This window comes from Macrotis lagotis, chromosome 1, assembly GCF_037893015.1.
Source record: "Macrotis lagotis isolate mMagLag1 chromosome 1, bilby.v1.9.chrom.fasta, whole genome shotgun sequence".
Taxonomy (NCBI): Eukaryota; Metazoa; Chordata; class Mammalia; order Peramelemorphia; family Peramelidae; genus Macrotis; species Macrotis lagotis.
Window position 1 is genome coordinate 286,931,648 of NC_133658.1, and position 25,227 is coordinate 286,956,874.

General features: G+C 39.5%; 1 protein-coding gene across 1 annotated transcript; it reads left to right on the forward strand.

The window, feature by feature from the left end:
• Positions 1-164: 164 nt before the first annotated feature.
• Positions 165-24,511, forward strand: SURF6 (surfeit 6). Its single transcript, XM_074210790.1, has 5 exons — positions 165-267; positions 1,371-1,541; positions 3,235-3,441; positions 5,437-5,525; positions 7,017-24,511. Exons 2-5 carry the CDS (start codon positions 1,448-1,450, stop codon positions 7,695-7,697), a joined length of 1,071 nt encoding a protein of 356 aa, XP_074066891.1. The 5' UTR covers positions 165-267; positions 1,371-1,447; the 3' UTR covers positions 7,698-24,511.
• The last annotated feature ends 716 nt before the right edge of the window (positions 24,512-25,227 follow it).

Below are 25,227 nucleotides of genomic sequence, written 5' to 3' on the forward strand. Positions count from 1 at the left end.
GAAGGCACATCCGCTCCTTCCGGCGCAGGCGCCAGACGTCCTAAGCCCGCCCACTTCCCAGGAGAGGCTTCGATTGGCTACCTTCCCTCAGAGACTTCCGGTTCTCCGGCACCCACAATCCTTTGAGGTCTCGGCCCGCCCCCTTTGCAGTCGACCCGCTAGACCGAGCCAATCGAACGCCGCCTTCCGTCGCTCGGCGGTCTCCTAGCCCGGCCTGTCGCTGCGAGCGTGCCGGGGGCGAGGTGCCGGTGCGGCTGCGGGAGTGCGGTGAGTACCGGCGTCTGGGGGTCCCCGACTCCCCGCCACCGCGGCTCCTGCCCCTCCCCTTCCTCCCTGGGCCCCGCGCCCCCCACGAGGGTCCCTGCCGTCCCCGGCGGGCGTCCTCGCAGACTCACCGGGCCCCGCTCCCCCCAGCCATGCCCCGGACCTCTGGACGAGAGTGTTTCTACAGAATCGGTTTCCCTCATTTCCTTCCATTCATTTTGTTTCCTGCATTTAAAAGCATTGTTTTATTAGTATTTTTTTTTTTCATTTTTGCTAGGCAATGGGGTGAAGTGGCTTGCCCAAGGCCACACAGCTAGGTCATTATTAAGTGTCTGAGGCCGGGTTTGAACTCAGGCCCCCCTGACTCCAGGGCCGCTGCCCACCCAGCCAACTCCTAAAAGCATTCATTTGAGAAGAGTTCCATGACATAGGAAAGATTAAGAACCCCCTATTTGGTCACACATCTCCCCCTATAAAACAAAGGAACAAGGTGAGGGGCCGGGTCTTACTGGACACCGGTTCTCTTCATGCTGCTTCAGCCACCCGCAGTAGTCCGTGACATGAACAGTCCAGGCCCTAGACCCTTGTGGGCTCCCCTAGAGCAGGCACGCACCCCTTTTTGCGTTCCTCCTTATCCCAGCTAAATCAGTGCTAGAGAGACAGTAGAGATTAAAAATGATCATTGATTAGCCGACCCTGACCTGCGGATGTCTAAGAAAGCACAGACACGGCTGCGGGCAAAGATATGCATCCAGACAGCCTCGAATAGAAACAGGCAAATCTATATTTAACCACACAGATCAATAGATGCACACACAGACATTTACACAAAAACAAGCGCATGATTTTCTAAAGGCCCCGTTGTGTGTGTGGGAAACTCCATCCCCCCTCCCCCAAAAGGATTTTTTCCTTCTGAGCCCCAGATATGGTTAAACTGTATTTTGGAGATTTTGTGTATGGGGGGGCAAGGGGAAGAATAGCGTTCTCTGACCCTTCTGGACAGGGCATCCTCTACCCTACATACAAGAGGACCCCTGTGAAAGGACAACTTGTTCTCTTGGGCACCTGGCTTCTTCTACTAGCTCTTTTTTTTTTTCTCATTTCAGGTACAGTAGATCCCCTATGTCTTTCAAGGAGTAGTTGAAGTTTTCCAACAGGATTCAGTGATTCCTTCTCTTTCCCAATGGCATCACTGGTGGCCAAAGACTCCTACCTGCAGAATCTAGCGAAGAAAATCTGTTCCCAGCAGACTCTGGAGCCACAGAAACGAAAATGGGGTAATTCATAAAGTTCTTGGGGAAAAAAAGAATCAGGTGGTTTTTCTTTCCCATCCTCAGACTCCAAACTTATCATTAGATCACTTTGACTTCCCACTTAGGTTAAGAGGCATAGTGGTCTATATGAAAGGATAGTGGAGATACAGAAAAATCTGAGTTCTAGGACTAGGCCTGTCATTTATTTGGGCAAAACATTTCCTCTTTCAGAACTTCTTGCTTCACCTCCTTTACTATGGAAGTCAGGTGAGTAAATGTATGTTAAATCTATTGCCAAATCAACTAAGAGTTTACTAATTTGATATTGCAATGTAGATAGGGGAATTTCTTCATCTGAGAGTTTTCATATACTAGATTAATTATAAGTTCAAAAAAGTATGGTGGTGATGGTTTATTATTGTTAATACTTAGAATCAAAGCATAATTTATCTACTAGGTAGATTTTTTTGGTCATCTAAGGCTTTTTTTGGGGGGGGACACCCAACAAGATCCTTCAGATAAATTAGAAGGAAATTATAAGAATAATCGACAGGTATTATTTATTGAACACATTCTCTGCCCAGTTTTTTGCCCATTAACAAGCATTTATTACTGAATGCTAGGCACTATGCTACATTGGGGATAGGAATAAAAAGAAAAAGGAAGATAGTCTTTACCTTCAAGAGGTTTGCATTCTAATAGGAGGAAAACAACACAGAAAAGAGACCTGCAGTGGGAGGCAGGACAGGGAAGTTGTTAATGGAATGTTTTTATGTTGAAATCCAAAGAGTTAGAAAAAAGGGCTAAAAGGGGAATGAAAGATGGGCAACATGAACCCCTACCCAAAATGTTCTGAGGCAGAGTTGGCCAGGAGCAGAAGGGGACTAGATTCCAGGGTGAGATAGCGACTGAAACTTGGAGTTGAAGTTCAGCTGTCTTCAAGAATAGGCTTGGAGGGCAGCTAGGTGGTGCTGTGGATAGAGCACTGGCCCTGGAGTTAGGAGGACCTGAGTTCAAATCTGGCCTCAGACACTTAATAATTGCCTAGCCATGTGCCCTTGGGCAAGTCACTTAGCCCCATTGCCTTAAATAGATAAAAATAAAATAAAAAGTATAGGCTTGGAGAGTTAAGAAGATTAATTTTCCTGAGTTCAAATCTGGTGTTAGACATTTAGTTTTGTGACGCTGGGCAAGTAAATCACTTAATCTTGTTTGACTAAGTTTACTCATCTGTAAAATGACTGGAGAAGAAAATGGAAAACCACTAGAGCATCTTTGCCAAGAAAACCCCAACTGGGGTCACAAAGAGTCAGACATGACAGAAAAACCAAAGACCAAAACCTAAAACAACCAAATTATAACCAAAGTTATAGTGCAAATAGTATGTATTATAGGAATTCAAAGAAGGGGAGGAACACTTAAGGATGGGGTTTTGATTTGTGTACCAACTCCTTCAGAGTCCTTCCATCCTAATCATAGAATTTTGAATTGAAAGAAAGAGAAGAGATCATCTAGTTGTACCTCACAAAGGGGAAATGCTTTGATCAAGGTTTCCAGTAATGAAACTAGAATTCAAGTCTGGATTCTCTTACTCCAAGCCCAGGGCTCTTTCTACTACACCACCCTTCCTCTTGTATGTTCTCAAAATGATCCAAAAGTTTTAGGTTTCCTGTTGTGTCACAGGGACTAGAATGCCCTTTTTTCTTCTTTGTTTTAGCTCCCAAAACTGGTGATCTAGAAACTACTCGACCTCCAAAGAAGAAAAAAAAGAAGGAGCTGAAAAAGAAGTCCCAGAAGCAAGAAGAAAAGGCCAACAAGGTCCAGAATAAACCCTCTGACAGCAAATGCTCCGAAGCTCCTAGTGCCAAGAAACCTGCAATCATAGTAGGGAAGGCAGGTTCCTGTTCCATTGTACACTCCACAGGTGAGAGGCTCCAGTGTAATGGTAGGTGAGAAGGATTTATTAAACTGAAGTGAAAACATTCTCTTATCCTTGTACCAAGCAGACATTGTATGTTGGAGACATGACAGAGTATACTACTGGGAGGTGGTAGACCCTGATTCCCCTTCCTCACCAGGCCCACATCAGGACCCTTTTCAGCTTAAAGGAAGATCTGCCAAAGTTTGTTCTCCCTTGTGATAGTGTTCAGGGATCTGGAATCATCATTTTAGCATAGAAAGGAAGTAGGTTCAGAGATCTAGAGCTAAAAGCTACCTTAGAGGCCACCTCCTTGGTTTTACAGATGATATAACAGAGAAGGAAGAGATCTATACAAGGAGTCAGCATCAGCAGTGGGGTTTGGCCCCAGGACCTCTGACTCCAGAGTCACAGCAGCTTTCCTTGCTATACCAAGCTGCCATATTGGCACTGAAGGAGGATTTTAGTGGAACAGGGACAACTCTAAAATTCTATAACTGATGGTATATTTCTATCTAGAACACCATGGATATTTGACTGATCCAGATGGGAATGTGGTGGATATGGGTACCTGAAATGACAAGAATTTAGGAGAAGGTGACTTCTGTGGATAGACCAAAAAGAGATGAAGGTTTCATTTTAGCAAATATGAGGGTTGCAAGTCTTGAACCCTTGAAGAAAAAGGAGAAAGGAGGGAAGTATGAACTTGTTCACCAAACCCCCTTGACTTCAGAGACAGCTATGTGTGATAGAATAGGGAACTAGGAATTAGGATATGTGAGTTTTGGTCCTTGTTCTGCCAGTAGCTGTTAATCTTTGTAGGCATTACTTCCCCCTCTAGGTTCTTTTTCTCCGTCTGTAGAATGAAAGATTGGACTAGGTCTTTAAGGATTCATATTCTAGATTTTGTGATTCTGTATGTATAAAATGCCTTATAAATGGAAAAATGGTTTTTTTTTTGCAAGGCATTGGGGTTAAGTGACTCGCCCAAGGTCACAGCTAAATAAATATTAAGTGTCTGAGACTGGATTTGAATTCAGGTCCTCCTGACTCTAGGGCCTTTCTCTATCTATTTAACCACCTAACTGCCCTAGTGATTCTTTTTTTTTTGTTTGTTTGTTTTTGCGAGGCAGTGGGGTTAAGTGGCTTGCCCAAGGCCCCACAGCTAGGTAATTATTACGTGTCTCAGGCTGGATTTGAACTCAGGTACTCCTGACTCCATGGCCTGTGCTCTATCCATTGCGCCACCTAGCTGCCCCCAATGATTCTTGATTGAGAAGACTTAATGGGTACCTGAGAATGGTCATAAGTATTTGAAGGGTTGCTTCGTGGGGCGGGGCGGGGGGGGGGCGGTTCATGGCTTCCACAGACAAAGCTAGGAGCAGAGGGTTTAAAGTTTCAGAGAGGTAAATTTAGATTTTGGTACAACTTCCTGATATTTAGAGCTATCAGTATAGTGGGCCATCACTGGCTCTTATAAGAGATTGTCAAGGAAAGACTGGGCATAATATAAAGGGAATTTAAGTTCAAGTCTGAGTTGGTGTAATTGCTCTACAAGGTGGCAACAAAGACACCCTGTAGGGAAAAATGAGACAGATCCTGCTTTAAGGTGAGCTCTAGAATGTCAGAGCTGGGAGGGACCTTAGTGGACATCTTGTCTAAGAGGCTTGCCCAACATCAAGATAGGGAATAAATAGGAAAACCAGGCTTAGAAGGACCCAGGTCTGTAGGCCTCTTTGTTTAACTGTTTAAACCTTACATCGTCCTTTTTTTTTTTTATTAAAGGATTTTTAAATTAAATTACAACATTTTTTAATTATCAGTGCATTTGCTTCTTCTTTCCTTCCTTCTTTCTTCCCCTAGTACCAGGGAAGAAAACTAAACCATGACACAAATTGCATAATCAGACAAAAAAACTTCCATGATGACTTTATCTAAAAATGAGTATCTTATTCAGCATGCTCTTTCTAAAGTAATTCTTGACTCAAATCCTTCTCACAGTTGTTCCTAACAGCAAGCCAGTCTCCTTCTTAGCCATGGACATTCTGCGCCAGCGGCTCCATGAGAAAATACAGGAGGCCAGTGGTCAGGTAGGTTTATTATCTATAGGCCCTCTGTATTTAACTCCTAATCTGATTTGGGCTTCTCTCAGCTGACAAATAGAACTGCTATCTTTATTAAGCATTCCTTTCGTTTATTCATTCATCAAATATTTTTTGTTTTTATTATTTCAGGTTTATTTTTATTACTATATTTTGTTTTTACATTTACTTACTCCATTCTTTCCCAATGAGAGAAAAGCAGTTTGGTAAAACCAAGCAGCACATCCTCTGTGTCTGATAGAATGCAGTGATCTCTACTCATAGGACCTCCCCCCATTTCCCACCTTGAAGAAGGGAAGGAGTTACATATGTTCATCTCTTCTCTAGGGCCAAATTTGGTCAATATTAATTAAACACCTTCTGTGCTGTGTTTCATGGTAGGTGCTAAGGGAGATGAAAGATAAAAAAATACTCCCTGCCCTCAGGATTCTTAGAATGTAATAAAAGAATTTACAGTTCAGACACTAAAGAGGAGAAAAGAGGTTTAGTTTTCCATATATCTGCCTCTTAATTAGTTGTTAAAACCAACAGCTCCATACCTTAAAAGGCTTGCTAGAGCAGCTGAAGAGATGTAAACTGTGTTTAGCACTGTTTCAAAAGGCAGTCTTGCTTAGAGAATGGAGCACTGGGCTTGGAGCCAGGAAGAGCCAGATTCACAATCCATCTCAGACACTTCCTTCTATCTCCTCATCTCTAAAATGGAGATAAGAGTAGCTTCTACTTCACTGTGGTTAGAATCAGATGATACAATGTAGGGAAAATACTTAAAGTGCAATATTGATTCATAGGTTTAGAGCTGGAAAGTAGGTCCATTTCTTTCATTTTGTAGATGAGGAAATTTACAGTCCCACCCGTTTAGAGGATTTGCTCGTGGTCACACAGATAGTAAATGCAAAAGGTGAAATGACAGGGGAACCCAGGTGCTCGGAAGGATAAGATTATTGTAATTAATAGCAATAATTTGTTGGTTTAGATAAAGGAGTCTTTAACTATACAGATTATAAATGCATGTTTTTCCATCTATATGGATCCACTTTTCTTCACCTGCTCTAATTAGGTCTTTAGAGGCCGATTTGGAGATTGGCACAGAGCAATTCTTCAGAGCAGGATTATGCTCACTTGTTTTATGGGTAAGAATATTGGAGGACTTGAGGAGGATGGTGAAGGAATTTTAAAAGTGAGTAAATATGATATGTAAGTAGAGCCCCCTTCGTTCTCCTCTATTTCCTACTAAGGCAGCATTCTACAGGAGAAAGAGTCCTGGCCTAGGCATCAGGAGACCTAGATTCCAGATCCAACTTATCCTTCAGTGTGAGCTTGAGCCTCTTCCTATCCCTAGGCTTTCTTGTTCATCTGTAAAATACAGGCAGACTAGACTAAGGTCCTTACAGACTTACAGACTAAGGTTCTAACTTTGACACTCCATGATCTTTTCCCACTGACACTTTTGGAAACTTCATCTTCATTTGATCCCTCCAGGGCCGCACCAAAGAGCTATCTCCTGCCGCCCTGGAGAAGAGGCAGCGGAGGAAGCTGGAACGGGAGAGGAAGAAGCGGAAGCGGAAGGAGCTCCGGGCCAAGGAGAAGGCAGCCAAGGTTGAGGCCAAAACTGAAGCCAAGGAGGCTAGCCCAGAGCCCCCAAAGGGGGATCCCAAGGGCCTGACTGAACTGGTATTCAACAAGTTGGAGGTAAATGAGGGGCCGGTCAACAAGGCCCAGAAGAAGAAAGAAAAGAGGCAGCGAGTAAAGGGGAACCTGACCCCCCTGACAGGAAAGAATTACAAACAGTTGTTGGAGCGTGTGCAGGCCCGCAAGAACAAGCTGGAGGAGCTGAAGGAACAGGATGAGGAGAAGGCTCGGGAGATGGAGACCAAAATGAAGTGGACAAATCTCCTGTACAAGGCTGAAGGGGTGAAGATCCGTGACAACGAAGAGCTTCTGAAGGCAGCCTTGAAACGCAAGGAGAAGCGGCGAGCCCAGAGGAAGCGGCAGTGGGAGAAGCGCACAGCCCACGTGGTGGAGAAGATGCAACAGAGGCAGGACAAGCGGCGCCGCAACCTGCGCAAGAAGAAGGTGGCTAACATAGAACGTCGCAAGGCCAAGGCTCGCAAGAAGGGCCGCATCCTACCTGAGGACCTAGAAAAGGCTGGGCTCAACTGAGTGCAGGGAGAAGCCCCCTCCGCTCCAGGAGACCTGTTCTGCCTAACACAGGATTGTGTTTTCTCTCCATGCTAGATTCCTGCCTGTGGCTGCTAGGGTTGCATTTCTTAAGTGCCTGCTATGGGGGAGGCACTCTGCCAGGAACTAGGGGTTCAGTGACAAAAACTGAGAACAGTCTGTCCTCAAGGAGTTCCTCAGGACAAGCTCATGTCTTCCTTAAAACCTTTGGTTTAATGCTGTCCTCCTGGTTTTCTCTGTATGGGGGTTGCTTCTGGTCCCTGTTTTCCATCCCCTCTTAGTACCTACTTCCCAGTAATCCTCAGGCCATCCCTTGGGCCCCTAAGCTGGGTGACACAAGAGCCCACAACTATTCCCAGCAGGACACAATACTTGAATGGTGTCTATGGACTGCTTGCAGGTTCTCTAGTCCCTTAGGACATTCACCTAGCTGGTTGGAAGTTGGGATGTAGGGCAGCTCATGAAGAAGCCAGTAGAATATATTTCTTTACCCAGAATTTTTAGAAATTATACTTAAATTTTCTTTTTTTTTTATTGTGAAGTAGACAAGCATCAATAAACAAATATTTTCCATATAAAAAAAACAGGAAAAGAACCATTCATGAAACCATGTGGTTAAGTCTTTATACATATGGTTATTACATGATCCTGGACTGATTTAAAAATGAGAGAAACTTCTCCAGTATTTCCTTCCAGGAGACATGTTGGTCAGCAGTTGGATTGAATAGTCCCAGTGGAAAACCAAATGGAGAATTTGATTTTATCTACCTTTCCCTCTCCCAATTTACCACAGGTTCTGCTGGACCAATCTGTTTGGATCTTAGGTTGGATGGAAATAATTGAATTGGGGGTTTTAGAATAAACAATTAAATTTCCTTGAGTTTGTCTGATCTTTCTGTCTATCTCCCTCCCACTCTCCCTCTACTAGCTTGTTTTCTCTCTCTCTCTCTGTTTCCACCTGAACATATGAAGGTCAGCAACTGTTTAGCAAGTTAAATTATCTAAAATAGTAAGAGATTGTATCCTTTTCTCCTTTTTAGTACTTGGTGAGATTTTCATTGTCCACTACAGGGATTATCTTCCAAATGGGAAGTTTTTTTAAAAATTGCTTATTTTCAGCATTTTTTTTTTTTTTACATTTTGAGTTCTGAATTCTCTCCCTCCAGGCCCTCCGCCACTCATTGAGAAAGTAAGCAATACAATATCGTATTATAAAGTCATACAAAAGATTTCAGTTTTAGACATGTTTCAGAAACAATAAGTTCATCAAATCACTTTGGAAATAGATAATATTTTTTTATCATGGGTCCTTTGGAATTGACTTGGATTCTTGTATTGATCTGAGTAGCTAAGTCTTTAATAGTTGATAGTCGCTATGATATTGCTGTTACTGTGTATAGTGTTCTCCTGGTTCTGTTCACTTCAGATTGTGTCAGTTTATATAAATCTTTTCTTTTAGCACAATCATTTACCACAATTTGTCCTAATTGATGGGAATCCCCTCAATTTCTAAATCTTTGCCACCACAAGAACTGCTATAAAAATTTTTGTACAGTTGGGCCCCTTTCCTTTTTCTTTAATCTCTTTGGAATACAGGCCTAGAGGTAGTACTGTTGGGTTAACAAGTATGCATTTGGATGTAGTTCCAAATTGTTTTCCAGAATGGATGGATCAGTTCAGAACTCACCTCTGGGATGCAGTCTGATAAATATGAATTGTCAGATCAGAGTTGTTTTAATTTGCATTTCTCTCATTAATAGTGAACATTTTTCATGTGACTTGATTTCTTTGAAAACTGAAAATCTTTTATTTCTTCTGAAAATTGCTTGTTCATATCCTTTGACCATTTGTCAATTGGGTAAGGCTCTTATTTTTATAAATTTCACTCAGTTTCCTATATATTTGAAAAAATGAAACCTTTATCGAGAAACTTATAAAACATTTCCCTAATTCCCTTCTTCCCTTTTAATTTTGATTGCATTTGTTTTGAAATCAAAATTCTCTTTTACTTCTTGTGACCCTCTCTAGCTTTTGTTTCACCATAAATTTCACTTATTCATAGATCTGACATAAATTTTTTTTCATTCTCCCTTAATTTACTTATATCACCAAAAGTGACTTTGAAAAGACTGAGCCATCTAGTTAACTCAATGGAAGTGGCTATGCCAGAAATCCAAAACATGAATAAAGTCAACTAAGTGCTAGTTAAACATGGAGTTCTCTCTTCAGCCTGTGTAAGGTACAGGTTGCCAGCTATGGAAAATAGGGAAATATGTGAACCATTTAGAAAACATTAAATATTGACACTGTTATTAGGAATCATAAAGATTATTATAAAGATGAATGTTCTTTCAGAGCTTTTACATCCTGAATAGATTAAGGAGTGGAAATAGCTAAACATACTGTGAGTCCATAGTATGGTTAAGAACTTTAGGATGCATTTAAGTGCTTAGTGAAGTTTACAAACATTAAGTGGTATAAAGAGGTAGGAGAGATTTGCTGTGTCTGGGCTAGTCAGGGCAGGGAAGGCTTCATTGAAGAGATGAGGTGTGAAGATTGATATGCTTTTAATAAATGGTAAAGTGGGAAGATTGGAAACCCAAGTAAAGATCCAGCTGTTGGGCAGATAACGGGGACCATCAGGATCCAATAGTAACAATTTAATATTGGAAAAGTCCTCAGGCAATAATCCATCTCCCTTATTTGGCAGATGAGACCCAGACAAGTGGAGTAGAGGACTCTTAATAGGAGGAGTCTAGGAGGGGCACTGGAACATTCACTTTAATTTCTGAATGAGTGGCTCTGACTGTCCCTCATCTTGTATCTTTGTCTCTGTCCTGGGGCAGGCCTTATGGTCATGCACATATCCCTCCAATCCCTTTTCCCAATAGATTTTGGGGGAAAGAATATAAACTGAAGAAATTCTGAACTTATACTCCTTTATGGACAAAACTATTCCCTGAATGCCTATTAGGTACAGAGTACTTCATAGTATACTGGAGAGACTAGAAAATGGTTTTGCTGTTCTAGAAAACTCAGGTTCAAGAGAAAATATGGATGCCGTTCAAACAGCAATAATTAGAAGACATAGTCAAATATATGGTAATATACAGCATACAAAGCATAGATATTAGTATGAGGAGCTCAAATTGGGATCAGAATGGGAGGAGGTGATTATTCATACATTGTACTGTATTGTGATGTTTAAGTTACTTAGTTCAACATCTCCAAGGTGAGAGGTGGATACCATTTTAAGATATAGACTTGCTAGGAAGTGAAGATGAGGTTATCCAGAATCATAAGCAAAGCAGGGTGAAATGGGATTTCCCCATAAGGGACTGATAGGCAAGGGGACATACTTTTTCCCTGCAATGATTCCCAGTCTCTGTCTGAGACTTAGTCTACTAGTACCCTTGTACCTCCTTATGCCACTCTGCGCCACAACCACACATCTATAATGTGTCTGCCTCCTTTTCCTTGTAGGTTACCACTGGCGGTGGTCCCATTGCTGTTGGGATCCATTGTTAAATTTTCAATGTGAACATTTGCACTTTTGAAATCCACAGATTAAAGCTTGATTTATTGTTTCATTGACTGTCTAAACTTAAAGTGATAGTGGAATTTTTTTGAATCAGTACACTTCTTTGTTACTTTCCCACCTTCATCTCTTCCCAGGGGTTGAAAAGTTAGTCAGAAGGTTGGTCACTACACAACATGGGGGCATAGATCCACCTTTCTGGGAATGGGCCACCTCTCCCTGACTGCAAATGTACTCATCCAGGGCAGAGACTACATGATTCTCTCAACCCCAAGTGTCAGAATTAATAATTGTGGCTCTGGAGCAGACAGTCTTTTAGAGAAAGACTAGGGAAAAAAATTAGGCACTCAATCCCTGAGCCCTCATTAACAAGGCTTTATATAGGGCTGCTAGGTGGTGCTGTGGATAAAGCACCAGCCCTAAAGTCAGGAATACCTGAGTTCAAATCCAGCCTGAGACACTTAATAATTACCTAGCTGTGTGGCCTTGGGCAAGCCACTTAACCCCATTAGCCTTGCAAAAACCTAAAAAAAAAAAAACAAAAAAAACCCCCAAAACAAAGCATTATATAGAGTACACTTTCTATTTTTTTCCCTAATATGATAGCTAGCTTTCTCACCTGCCTTTGAAATTCCTGCCAAACCTATCTAGAAGCAAAAGCATTCAGTCAGTTGTTGACTGCCAGGAGTATTCTAGTAAATTCACTTATAGACTTTTTTCTACCTCTTACTTCTCCTTCCCACTGAGAGGCCTTAGGTACTGCTTTATATCTCACCACTACTCTAATCACAATGCTCTGTCCATTACTCTTTTGGATGATAAAAGACAGTAGTAGGCAGAACTACTCAACTTCTATTTTAATTTGTTTTCCCAATGAAAGAGAATGAATTTGGAATGGAAAAAGAGTGAACAAAGTTTTGAATCACTAAGGATTAGGTAGTAGTTTTTAGGTCTGCTAAGTCCAGGATGGCCTCTTAGAAATAATGGCAGCCTATCTTGCAAAAGCAGACCCCTCTATTCTATATATCTACTCAAAAAGTAGCCACTTTAGTAGTGTTTCACAGGGAGGAAGGAAAATGCATCCTACTCTACAGATTTATAACCTTCTGAGATAAAAATTATCTGAGGATTCATTTATTAGGTACTGTTGTCAATTATAAAAATCAGTGATGCCAAGATAGTTATCTGCAGTATTTTATTATGCTCAGAGTAGACTTGAAGAACCCATAGAATGACTTAGTCACTTTATACAGAGTATGAATTCATAAGCAACATAGAAAAATGGAATTTTACAGAAAGTAGGAAGGGAAAAGGTAAACACGTTTGGAAACAACAGAAGGGGGGAAGATAAGGATACCTGTCAGCAGATCAAAACAGGAGCTGTAACTTGTCTCTCAACCTTGATTTTGTAGGTTTTGTATTCTAACTTCCAGTGACAGTGCCTTGGAAGCTTAGACTAGAGATCAATGAAGTGTCTTCTTTTTATCATAATTGTAGTAAGAAGTCTGAGTCAGAGTTTCTTTCCCTAACACAGTAGGGACAAGAAGCCTGAGTCAAAAATTCTCATGTCATTCCTCTATAATAGCTGTTGCTCTAATAACCTCTAATAACCTATCTCAGGGGAGACTTGGAATCATAGGATTTGGAGCCATAAAGGACTATCAAGGTCTCATAGTCAAAACTTCTCAATTAACAGATAAAGAAACTGAAACCCAAAAAGAGGAATTGACTCACTTGGTGTCACATAAAGTAGTAGTTAGGAAAAGGATTTTTTTTAAATTCAATTTTATTTATGATTCTAAATTCTCTCACAACTTCTCTTCAGCCTTTTGAAACAAAAAAAACAAAATTTATTACAATTGTGTGTAGTAAAATAAAAATTCCCTCATTTATCTTGTCCTCCCTCTCCCCCCCAAATAAAAAGAAGAGAAAATGTTTTAATCTGCATTTTTCAATCAGTTCTCTATCTTGAGACAGTTAACATTTCATTCTGAACCTTTGAGAATTGTTGATCAGAGTTCCCATCTTTTAGTTATTTCTCCTATCTTATCACATTACTTTGCATCAGTTTATACAAGTCTTCTCAAGTTTTTCTGAAATTAAGAGATAGGATTTAAATCCAGGTCCTTTGACTACAAATCCATAGTACTAGACTTGGGTTCAAATGCTGCCTCAGACTTTTATCCTGGCAGTCATTTAACTTTCTTAAATTTCAGTTTCTTCCTTTGTTAAATTGTAATGATAATTGTATCTGCCACACAGGGGAGCAGTGAGAATTATATGAAATAATATATTCATTTGCCACCTTAAAATATTCCTTTAAAATTGTACATGTTACAAAATACATTTCCCTAGACCTCAGTGAGGTAGGTAGACTAATTATTTTCCACATATTACAGATGAGGAGATTAAAGCTTTGAGAAATTATTAACTGGCCCAGGATCATAAACTAATTAGCTGTAGTGGTAGGACTTGCACTTCCACTTAGGTTCCCTGACTGAAAAATCTAACATTTCCCCTCCAACCCTAAATCCTTCCCAAAGCTCTCCTCCTAATACATTTTGAGTTACTGTCAGTTTCTCCCTAAAAAAAGTCAGGCGGGGGGGTGGGGCAAAACAAAACCAGGTTTTAAGAGTCCCCTTGAAAGCAAGACTGGGTCTCATCAAAGAGAGAACCTTTGATTTTCCCAGGTAGGAAATTTCCTTTGAATGAATTCCATCAGAACTAGCTGAATGATAGTCTTTCCTCCAGGTTGACAGTGGTGAAGAATTTCAGACTCTCAGAATGGCTAGCTACTGGGTCTGAATGAATTTAGGAACAAATAAAATCTAATAATTGCTGCACAATTGTGACTAGCTAGGGAGGCAAATAAGGTTCAGATATTGGTAACATCTCTCTGTTCAGACATTTACAACTTCACAACTTTACAACTTGAAAATCTAAACTCAACTTTCTATTTGTAGTAGAGGAAATATGTAGCAGAGAAAAATGAAAAATGTTATAGTTTATTTCTCTCAAAAATGTTCTGTACTGACCATATTAAATAATTAACCTCTTTCTGAACTGCCTTACATTAACACTGACTTCCATCCCATTGTTCAAAGTTATCTTATAGAAACTCAAAGTAATCTTACTGAGAAGGAGGCTGGAGACATACAACTGGTATATCTTACTGACAGCCTCAGAGGCTGTCCCCAACTCTCCAAGGGGTAATGCTGAAGCATTCCCTAGCACCTCCCTAACTCTTCTCTCAGCTTTTCCCAAGCCCTGCTCTTTTATCTAAACCAGGCCATTTCTCTTGCTGATTGCTGATTAAGCCCTGTTGCAGTACTCTTGCAACTGTTCTAACTTCCTCAGGCTACTATCAGCCCCATTGCAATGTCCTTGTAACTGTCCTTAATTTCCTATGCTGCTTATCCCCTGAAGATTGCAGCTGACCAGCCAAATTTCTCCATTTACTTAGCTGAAATATCCATTACTATTTAATGCCTTTATTTTGTTACCATAACAGAATAAGTTTTTTGTTTCTAAATGTTTCTGGGTTGAGTCAGTCTTTCATGATTTCATTCACACATTCTTGAACCCTAAACTAGAACTACCCTGAATTCTTTCATCATCATAATGGTCAGAGGGATGGTGAAAACAAAACTGAAATTTCTTTAGTCTCCTTTGTTCTTAGAGAATTTGTTTCACAGACATTTTTGCAGGTCAGAAGATGATAAAATCTCTGATTTTTATTATTTACTAAAACCAAAGTAACTTGTTCGATTGTTTTCAGTCAAGTCTAACTCTTCATGATACCATTTGGTGTTTTCTTGGCAAAAATCCTGGAGTGGTTTGCCATTTCTCCAGCTCATTTTACAGATAAGGAAACTGAGGGAAACAAGGTTAAATTACTTTGCTCAGAGTCACATAGCTAGCAAGTGTCTTATTTCTTAAAATGCAATAATATTCCATTATATTCACATAACAGTGTTTGTTAGTCCCTCTCCCAAGTGTCTGAGGTACCCTTTAGATTCTAGTTCTAGATAAGGAAATTTGTTTTGCTTCTGATCATTCTCCCATGATCCTCCCTTTTGTGCCTTTTTTGTTCTTTGTGGAATTTTTACACTAAACATTTTGTGTGTCCAACCCTCTTTTGTCCATTTTTAATGAATAAGGTTCCTCTGTTGTGGCTCTTTCCATCCCTTCGTCATTGCTTGTAGACTCTTCTTACTTGTCCTTCTTAAGAGAAATAGTAAGTTCTAGGCCCCTGCTCCTTTTTACCTAAATATTTTTTTCTTCCCTTTTCCTTCTCCTATTAAAACCCTCAGAACAGAGTCAATTCACTTTCTAGTACCTTTGTTTTGATTTTATTTTTTAGGTAACTCCCTTAATACCCTTTCAAAACATTAATGTTATGAAAGGACATGTGTTTCTTTTTCCCATATTAGAATTCTGTCAATTTCTAATTGACCTTGAGGCCAAGTTGTGTTTTTCTCTGGAGATTTTTTTTTTTTTTTTTTTTTTTAGGTTTTGGCAAGGCAATGGGGTTAAGTGGCTTGCCCAAGGCCACACAGCTAGGTAATTATTAAGTGTGAGACCGGATTTGAACCCAGGTACTCCTGACTCCAAGGCTGGTGCTTTATCCACTATGCCACCTATCTGTCCCTTGTCCTTCATTCTCAAAAAAAGACCATGTCATCAGGGAGGTGATGCCATGACAAGCACATGAATTGGATTTGAGTGAGTGAGGGCCGTGCTAAGTGATCAACCTCACTTTCTCCTCCAGAGTCATCTGTATCCATTGGTCAGATATGAATCAGGATGACTAGAGATGGATGACTCTGAATTCAAGGCAAACAGGATTAAGTGATTTACCCAAAGTCACACAGCTAGTAAGAGTCGTGTTTAAGCCCAAATTCTAACTCCTATCCTCCAAGACCAATGTGCTATCTGCTACACCACCTAGCTTCAGGATCTAGCTTAAGTCCACAGACTGAATTCATAATTCTTTTTATAGATCAGAGCAACAAAATAAAAGAACTGGCTCACCTCTGTGCTGCAGTACTTCTCTGCTTATTCAGCTGTCAACTGCAAACTTAATAAGAGCTTAGATACATGGGGTCAGCTTCAAGGTTAGGGTGACAGAGCTTCCAGCTCTGTAAGACTGTCTCAGATCCAGAGTATATCTAGCTTTTTGACATTGTACACTGAAACTTCCATGAATCCACTGGGCAACATATTTTTTGTCTTTTTATTATTTCTATAACCAATATTGGGCATCCAGATCTGGCTTTTAAATTGTCTTCACATTCTTTTGTTAGTGCCTCTTGGTTTATGCTAGTTTCTCTTGATTTTTACACATCCATCTGGTGTTGGATGAACTTTTTGATCTCATCTTGACTGTTTTAGGCTTCATGAAGGGTCTGAGGGCAGACATGTTGCCCATAAATAAATAGCCACCTCCTCCATGGGAGGAACCAAGAAAGGAAGACTAGTATTTTAGTGTGTGAGGGCTTCTGAGTCCTCTTCAGGGTTGCTTTCCATCTTTATGTCCATCTGAGCCACCTAACTCTCACCTGTGGCTCCAAGAGGCTGTAAAATGCATAGCAGCCACACCCTGGCAAACTGTTTTGTCAGGAGGGCTAAACCAGGTTGAGGGTAACCAAGGGAGTTTCAAGTTCATTGGTGAGTAGTGGGGGTTGTCTACCCAAGCATGTGGAGTCTAACACTGGTGGAATGGACAGAAGAGAACAATCCAACAGCCATGAAGTCAGCTGAAGCAAGAGCTTGGTGCCAAGATCATCCATTGCATCTAGAGCCATCATCATTTGTCTTGACTCTGTCTTGCTATTTTGGATCATGATAATTTTGGAAGAGAGAGTAAGACAGATGACTTTGTGTAACTCCACCTCATTTAAGTCCAATTTATACATGCAACAAAAGACATCACTCATAACCATTCCTTAAAGTCCTATGGTGACAGGCAAGTGATAAAGCTGTAGGTGTGGATACACCTGGAGCTGTAGTCATAACCATATGTGAGGAAGAGGCAAGAAAAGTGTCCTAAAAGTTGTTTGCTTACCCAACCCTGGTCTGACTACTGCAGCAGGTGGGGATCCATCCCACAATGTGGTCAAAACACAAAAAAATCTACAAGAACTTCAAAGAAGTGCATGGAACATGCACACATTCATGGACAACAAAGGATCCAATAGACCTGAAAGATGAACAGCTCTAGCATAGTGGCCACACCCTCTCAACCTGCCCATTCCTCCAGACTTCACATGCTTGGGCTAGACAACCCCCACTACTCACTGATGAACTTGAGACTACCTCAGTTACAGTCAACCTGGTTTAGCCCTCCTGACAAAACAGTTTGCCAGGTTGTGGCTGCTATGCAGAGACCAACAATTTGGTCTACCAATTAACAGTTGGCAACAGTGGAGCAGAAAAGGAGTGGGCAGCTTTCAGAGATCTGGTATACAGCACTGCAACTGCTCATCTGGGCCAGAACACTCACAAGCACCAAACCTGGTTTGATGAAAATGATGGGGAAATGCAGAAGTTGCTAAATGAAAAACAAGAATCCACAGGGTTTACCAGCAGGATAGTTCATCAATTTCTAATAAGATAGCATTTAATTCCATCAAAAGTAAAATACAAGTGAAGCTTCAAGAGATGCAGGATTCAGTTCAGTAAGAAGCAGATGAAATTCAATTTTATGCAGGCAGTAAAAAACAAAATGCTTTTATGATGCCCTGAAGGCTATTTATGGGTCAAAGACATATGGTGCATCTCAATTATTCGGTACTGATAGATCCACATTGATTAATAATAAGGACTTGGTCCTAGAAAGATGGACCATCATCAATAAATGGAGAAACCATTAATATTTACCTTAAGTTGAAGTCAATCAGTCTCTAGCTGAAGTTCCAACTGAAAAAAAAGGTTTTGAATGCCATTAGGTTCCTTTTAAGTGGCAAAACTCTTGATGCTGATTCTATTTCAGCTAAGATCTATAAGGTGGTGGTGGTGGTGGGGTTCCGTTGCTCATCTAAAAGCTGACTGAAATTTTCCAGGTTATATGGCATGAAGAGGTTATCTCCCTCAACAATTCAAGGATACCTCCATCATCCATCTCTATAAAGGTAAAGGGAATAGATTGTCCTGTGTCAATCACAGGGGTGTTTCTCTTTTAGTCATTGCTGGTATGATTCTCACCAAAGTCCTGATTCTTCACCTGGAAGTTAGTCACCTTTCTGAGAATCAATGTGGCTTCAGAAAGGGTCGAGGGACAGTCAATATAGTGTTTGTTGCCCAAAAACTCCAGGAAAAATGTCAGGAGCAAGTCTATATACAACATTTGTAGATCTGACCAAGGCCTTTGATACCGTCAGTCATGAGGGCTTATGGAAAATTTTGTCAAAATTTGGTGCCTGGAGAAGTTCATCAGTATTGTCCATGATATATTTCATGATGACATGCATGCCTTGGTTCTAGATAGTGGACAATGCTCTCAAGATTTCCCAGTCGCTAATGGAGCGAAACAAGGATGTGTCCTTACTCCCATACTTTTTAGCATGATGTTTTCAGTCATATTATCAAATGTCTTCACTGAGGATGAAATGACCTCAAGGTCAGCTACCTCACTGATGGCAAATTCTTCAACTTAAAAAGGCTACAAGTCAAGACCAAAGTGGAGGGAGTGTTGATACATGATCTTCTGTATGCAGATGATTGTATACTTAATGCAGCCTCTGAAGCTGAGATGCAACAAAGTATGGATGGATTCTCTGCTGCTTGTGCTGATTTTGGTCTAACAACACCAAGAAAACACAGTTGCTCCATCAGCCAGCACCACACCTTCCATATGTGAAACTATTGATTACAGCTAATGGAGAAGTTTTGAGTACCATGGACAAGTTCACTTACCTTGGCAGTGTCCTTTCCAAGGAGGTACACATTGACAATGAGGTTAATACACACATTGCCAGAGCTAGCTCAGTATTTGGGAGACTCTGAAAGAAAGTATGGGAGAGAAGAGGTATTAGACTGATTACTAAACTGAAGGTCTACAGAGCCATCGTGCTGATTTCATTGCTATATGCCTGTGAAACCTGGGCAGTGTACCAGCACCATGTCAGAAAACTGAATCACTTCCATTTAAATTGCCTCAGGAAGATTCTGAAGATCACCTGGCAGGAGAAGATACCAGACACTGAGGTCCTTTCTCGAGCTAAACTGCCTAGTATTTCAACATTACTACATAGAGTGTAACTATGATAGACTGGTCACCTTGTTAGAATGGCAGGGGTATGCTTGCCAGAAAAACTATTCTATGGAAAACTCACACAGGGCAAGTGCTCACAAGGGGGTCAGAACAAATGATACCAAGACATCCTGAAGATCTCATTGAAGGACTTTAGAATTGATTGTACATCATGGCAGACACTGGCACAGGACCAGCCAACATGGCATGCCCTCATCAGTGAGGTTGCTGCACTCTGTGAAGACAGAATTGAAGCAACTCAAAGGAAACATGACATATGTGAGTTTAGAGACCCACCCCAGGTATTCACATGTACTATTTGTGCCTAACATGTGGTAGAGCCAGCTCATATTGGTCTGATCAGCCACAGTCGGTCACATTGTAATTTGCATCAAATGTAGTGATGTTGTTTTGGTCTTATTCAATAATGAAGGTCAAGAACCAACAAGCACCAGCCACCCCCTCCATGGAAAGCACCAAGAACAAAAATAGGATTTTAAATTTAACCAGGAAAAGTCAGAAAAAAGAGAGAAAACTGTAGGCCAATTTCCCTAATGAATAATGATGCCATAATTTTACAAAAAATACTAGCAAGGAGACTAGAGCAAAATATCAGGAAGATTATATACTTCAACCAGGCTGTACTTATACTAGGAATATAGGGCTCATTTACTATTAGGAAAACTAGAAGTATACATGATCATATCAATAACTAAAACAGCAAAAATCATATGATATTTTAATAGATTCAGAGAAGACTTTTGGCAAAACACAAAACACATTCCTGTTAAAAACACTCAAAAGCATAGGAATATATGGAACCTTTCTTAAAATGATGTAATATCTTTCCCAAACCAAGAGCAAACATTATCTGTAATGGGGATAAACTAGGAGCTTTCCCATCATTATTACTCAAACTTGCACTAGAAATGCCAACTATAGCAATAAGAAAAAAAAAGAAATGGAAGGAATATGTATAGGCAGTAAAGAATTGAAATGACTGAAGAACAACAAAATACAAAAGAAATATAATGTAATTTGTTTGGGGGGGGGAATGGTCATGAAAGCAGGTTCCAACATTTACAAATGACTTATTTTCCTAAATGAAAATTATATGGACTTATAACATATTCCCTTACTCCATGCAGTGATGAATAGGTAGGACTCATTTTAAAGAACATCTTGCATTTGCATAGTTCACTCACATCTATTAACTCTATTGATACTTTAAAGTAAATACAAGGGGAATTGTTATTACCATTTGACAATTGAGGAAACCAAGGCTGAGAGAATCAAATGATTTGCCCAGGTTCAACTAGTAAGTTAGAGTCAGAGGTAGGACCCTCCTCAGTTCTTCTTTCCTGTCTTCCTTTTGTTCTGTCTCATTTGCTCCCCTACTTCTTCAGTGATGGTATAATGGTATATTTCCTTCTCTGAAACTTTCCATTAGATCACACTATACCTTTGAACAGAATGCTCTTTGGTTGCTCTAGCAAACAAGTATGGGCATTCTGCTTTCAAGTGCATTACTTTCCTCCTCTCAAAGTCAAATCAGATTTTAGTAATTATAATATAATGAAATATACTCAAAAGTAAGAATGCACCATCTAGGTAGGATTATAACCTGTTACCAGATACCAGCTGGTACCAGACTTATTAGTCAGAAATGTGCTTTGTTTTGTCAGACAAATTTATACCTAGAGAAAAAAAATGAATTTAAGAAATGACCTTAAAATTTTACTTAGAGCAAAACAAAGCAACATTTATTTTTTTTTAATTTTGCAGAAGAACAAGCTTGGCAGATTTCTCCTTTTCAAATTATAATTATCCTTTTTATAAGAGATAATTACAAATTTCGATCCAACTTCAAACAATCTGTAAAAACTTTTCATGGTAGGTGCACTATTTTGAATTTCAAAAACAAATAGAAGCTTTCCTTGGTAAGTTTATACATTTATAGCTATCTAAAGTCAGATTTTTTAAAAAAAAGATACACAGGGGATAGAAATACCACTGGGTTTTTAAAAAGTTATCTGAGTTATATAAAATATTTTTTGTCTCAACATTTGTTGGAATTCAAGTATTTTTTTCTTAAAAGGAAGAGTTTTCATTTCATGCCTTTCAGTATGTTTTAATAACTATACATTGGTGATCTTTCACTACTATAAGTTGCATTATCTGACTATGGAATTTTCCCTTTCTTTTTAAAAACATCTTTGGTTTTATCTGTCCCGTTTATTAAATTAAATCATCTGTGTCTTTGATTAACAGATTCCCACCTTGAGTGCCTATATATCTGAGAATTACATCTGCTTTCATGGGCTTGGCAAAATCCTCCAAGGTTTGCTATAGTGATATAGTGGGGCCAGAGCAGCATTAATAGGAGAAGATGAGAAAGAGTGATGAAATCTAAGACTCTTGGAATACAATAACCAACTCAGGAATTCCTTCAGTCTTGTTGAAGTGAAAATAGCTACCATTTTCTTCTCATTCTCATTTCAAAGATTTTCTATTTCTCATTTTACAATTGGGCTTTGGAATCTATTGCCAAAAGCTCTTAGACATGGGGGAATGATTGATCAAAGGATTCCCTGGGCAGGAATTTAGCAATCTTCTTTGGGAAATAGATGAACAAGATGCTTCTAGCTCCCATTTATAAACTGTTTCAAGGTTTAGAAAGTACTTTCATCACCACAGCCTCTGAAGTAGGACATATTGATGCTATTACTACTCATACATTCAGTTTACTAAGTCTTGTTGAGTCTATCTTTACAACAATCTCTTAAATCCATTTTATGCTCTCTACATTTTATCCTCTGGTTGGATAACCACTGTCACTTACTCTCTCCAACTGGTGTCCTCCTCTTCTCCAGCCTTGTTTAAGGCCGAATCTTGTTTACATTTCCTTCTCTTTTATTTCTCTGGGTTTCATAGAGGAGTTGGAACGAAAACTTGATAAGGCCAACCTCCCCACCTGAGATAGGGAAGTTTTTCTCCAGAAGCAATGACAAACTCATGAATTGTATTAAGACCTGAGCATACCAGAACATTAAGTGGGACTAATCATTCATCTCAGAAAATTGATTAAATAAATAATACAAATAACTAGAACTGGTGAAGGACTTTCACAATATAATGTGTGAAGTGGTACACACACAGTTTTGAAACAAAAAGTGAAAGTTTCTTCTCATCCCCAAAGTCTGTGATCTGATATGACAAGGACTTCATAGATTTTTGAATTTTTTAAAAATTAAAATAATAAAATCTTGGAGATATCATCTACACTCATAGATTGCTAGAGCTGGAAAATATTTTAGATAACATCTAATCCTACTCACTAAGGCACAGAAAGGTTAAATAACTTGCTCAAAGTCAGTTATCTTGTGTTATCTTAGTGTTGAGCATGGCCTCAAATAAAGGCAAATTACTTGAGTCAACTTAAAGATGTTCCCATTGTTTAAAGGGATTCTGAAAACAGTAGCCTATGTTTATGTGCACTTGAACATGGTTAGTAACTGAACATGTTTTAATTATAAATAACTTTTGATTTAAGTTGTTGCAGGAATCAAATTTGTCCCACCTACAGGCAGAGTTCTGAGTCAATGGTACTTTATTAAAGGAGCCATGGTCCCTTTAATGTAGTGAATTTCAGATCTTCCTTATTCTTTGACATTCCCCCTCCTTTCAGGGACCTAGATTTATAAATTTTGATATTCAAATTTACAAAAGAGGCATGGTAAAGGTCAGAATCTCATTGCTTTGATAGGCCTTGCTCTTGAGGGTCAAAAATTACATTGGCAGGAGTATCACAGATTGAGTGAAACATTGACTATGTGGTTACAAAATGGTTAACTGCTTATTTTGGATGAGAGAATGATCTGGAGATACAAAAATAAATTGAGGGACTTTCTATATAATTCATCTCTGTCACACTGGGCTTGGTCACTATGACAAGAAAAACAAGGATGGAAGGTCTTGAGTTAGCTTCCTATAATTATGTAAGTGATCTTACAATCTATACCTCACAGCTCTGGAGCCTAATATATGGAACTTTTAGTCACTCATTATCTCTATAGGATCATATCAAATTGATTGATACTGACTGGAATAGAATAGAGGTCCAAATGAATTATTTCTCACATTCCCTCCATTCAATAGAGAGAAAGAACTCAGCCATTCTTTGTATTGTTACAATCTAAATGCATGAAAGACAATATTCCTTTTTTCTTCTATTCACTTAATTCCTCTATCCCTTTTTGGTTCTTTAGTAGCAATAAATGAAGTTTTTTTTATTAAAGATTTTATTTGAGTTTTACAATTTTCCCCCCAATCTTACTTCCCCCCATCCCCCCACATAAAGCAATCTGTCAGTCTTTGATTTGTTTCCATGTTGTATGTTGATCCAAATTGAGTGTGATGAGAGAGAAATCATATCCTTAAGGAAGAAACAAAAAGTATAAGAGATAACAAGATCAAACAACAAGATATCTGTTTTTTTCCCCTAAATTAAAGGGAATAGTCCTTGAACTTTATTCAAATTCCATGGCTCTTTATCTGAATGCAGATGGTATTCTCCATTGCAGACAGTCCAAAATTGTCCCTGTTTGTTGCACTGATGGAATGAGCAAGTCCATCAAGATTGATCATCGCCCCCCCTGTTGCTGTTAGGGTGTACAGTGTTTTTCTAGTTCTGCTCTTCTCACTCAGCATCAGTTCATGCAAATCCCTCCAGGCTTCCCTGAAATCCCGTCCCTCCTGGTTTCTAACAGAACAATAGTGTTCCATGACATACATATACCACCGTTTGCTAAGCCATTCCCCAGTTGAAGGACATTTACTTGATTTCCAATTCTTTGGAATTGGAAAACAGGGCTGCTATGAATATTTTTGTACAAGTGATGTTTTTACCCTTTTTCATCATCTCTTCAGGGTATAAACCCAGTAGTGGTATTGCTGGACCAAAGGGTATGCTCATTTTTGTTGTCTTTTGGGCGTAGTTCCAAATTTCTCTCCAGAAAGGTTGGATGAGTTCACAGCTCCACCAACAGTGTAATAGTGTCCCAGATTTCCCGCAACCCTTCTAATAATGATCATTATCCTTTCTGGTCATATTGCCCAGTCTGAGAGGTATGAGGTGGTACCTCAGAGAAGCTTTAATTTGCATTTCTCTAATAATTAGTGATTTAGAGCAATTTTTCATATGACAATGGATTGCTTTGATCTCCTCATCTGTAAATTGCCTTTGCATATCCTTTGACCATTTGTCAATTGGGGAATGGTTTTTTTTTAATTTGACTCAGTTCCCTGTATATTTTAGAAATGAGTCCTTTGTCAGAATCATTAGTTGTAAAGATTATTTCCCAGTTTACTACATTTCTTTTGATCTTGGTTACAGTGGTTTTATCTGTGCAAAAGCTTTTAAATTTAATGTAATCAAAATCATCTAGTTTGTTTTTAGTGATGTTCTCCATTTCTTCCTTAGTCATAAACTGCTCCCCTTTCCATAGATCTCACAGGTAAACTAATCCTTGATCTTCTAATTTGCTTATAGTATTGTTTTTATGTCTAAATCCTGTATCCATTTGGATCTTTTCTTGGTAAAGGGTGTGAGGTATCGGTCTAATCTAAGTTTCTTCCATACTAACTTTCATTTTTTTCAGCAGTTTTTAATCAAAGAGAGTTTTTATCCCAATAACTGGACTCTTTGGGTTTATCAAACA

Bases quoted from the DNA above. Each gene is read 5' to 3' on its own strand.
- SURF6 (XM_074210790.1), top strand. From the start codon at position 1,448: ATGGCATCACTGGTGGCCAAAGACTCCTACCTGCAGAATCTAGCGAAG. The intron at 3,442-5,436 runs GTGAGAGGCTCC...TCCTTCTCACAG, and splicing joins TTCCATTGTACACTCCACAG to TTGTTCCTAACAGCAAGCCA. The intron at 5,526-7,016 runs GTAGGTTTATTA...TGATCCCTCCAG, and splicing joins TACAGGAGGCCAGTGGTCAG to GGCCGCACCAAAGAGCTATC.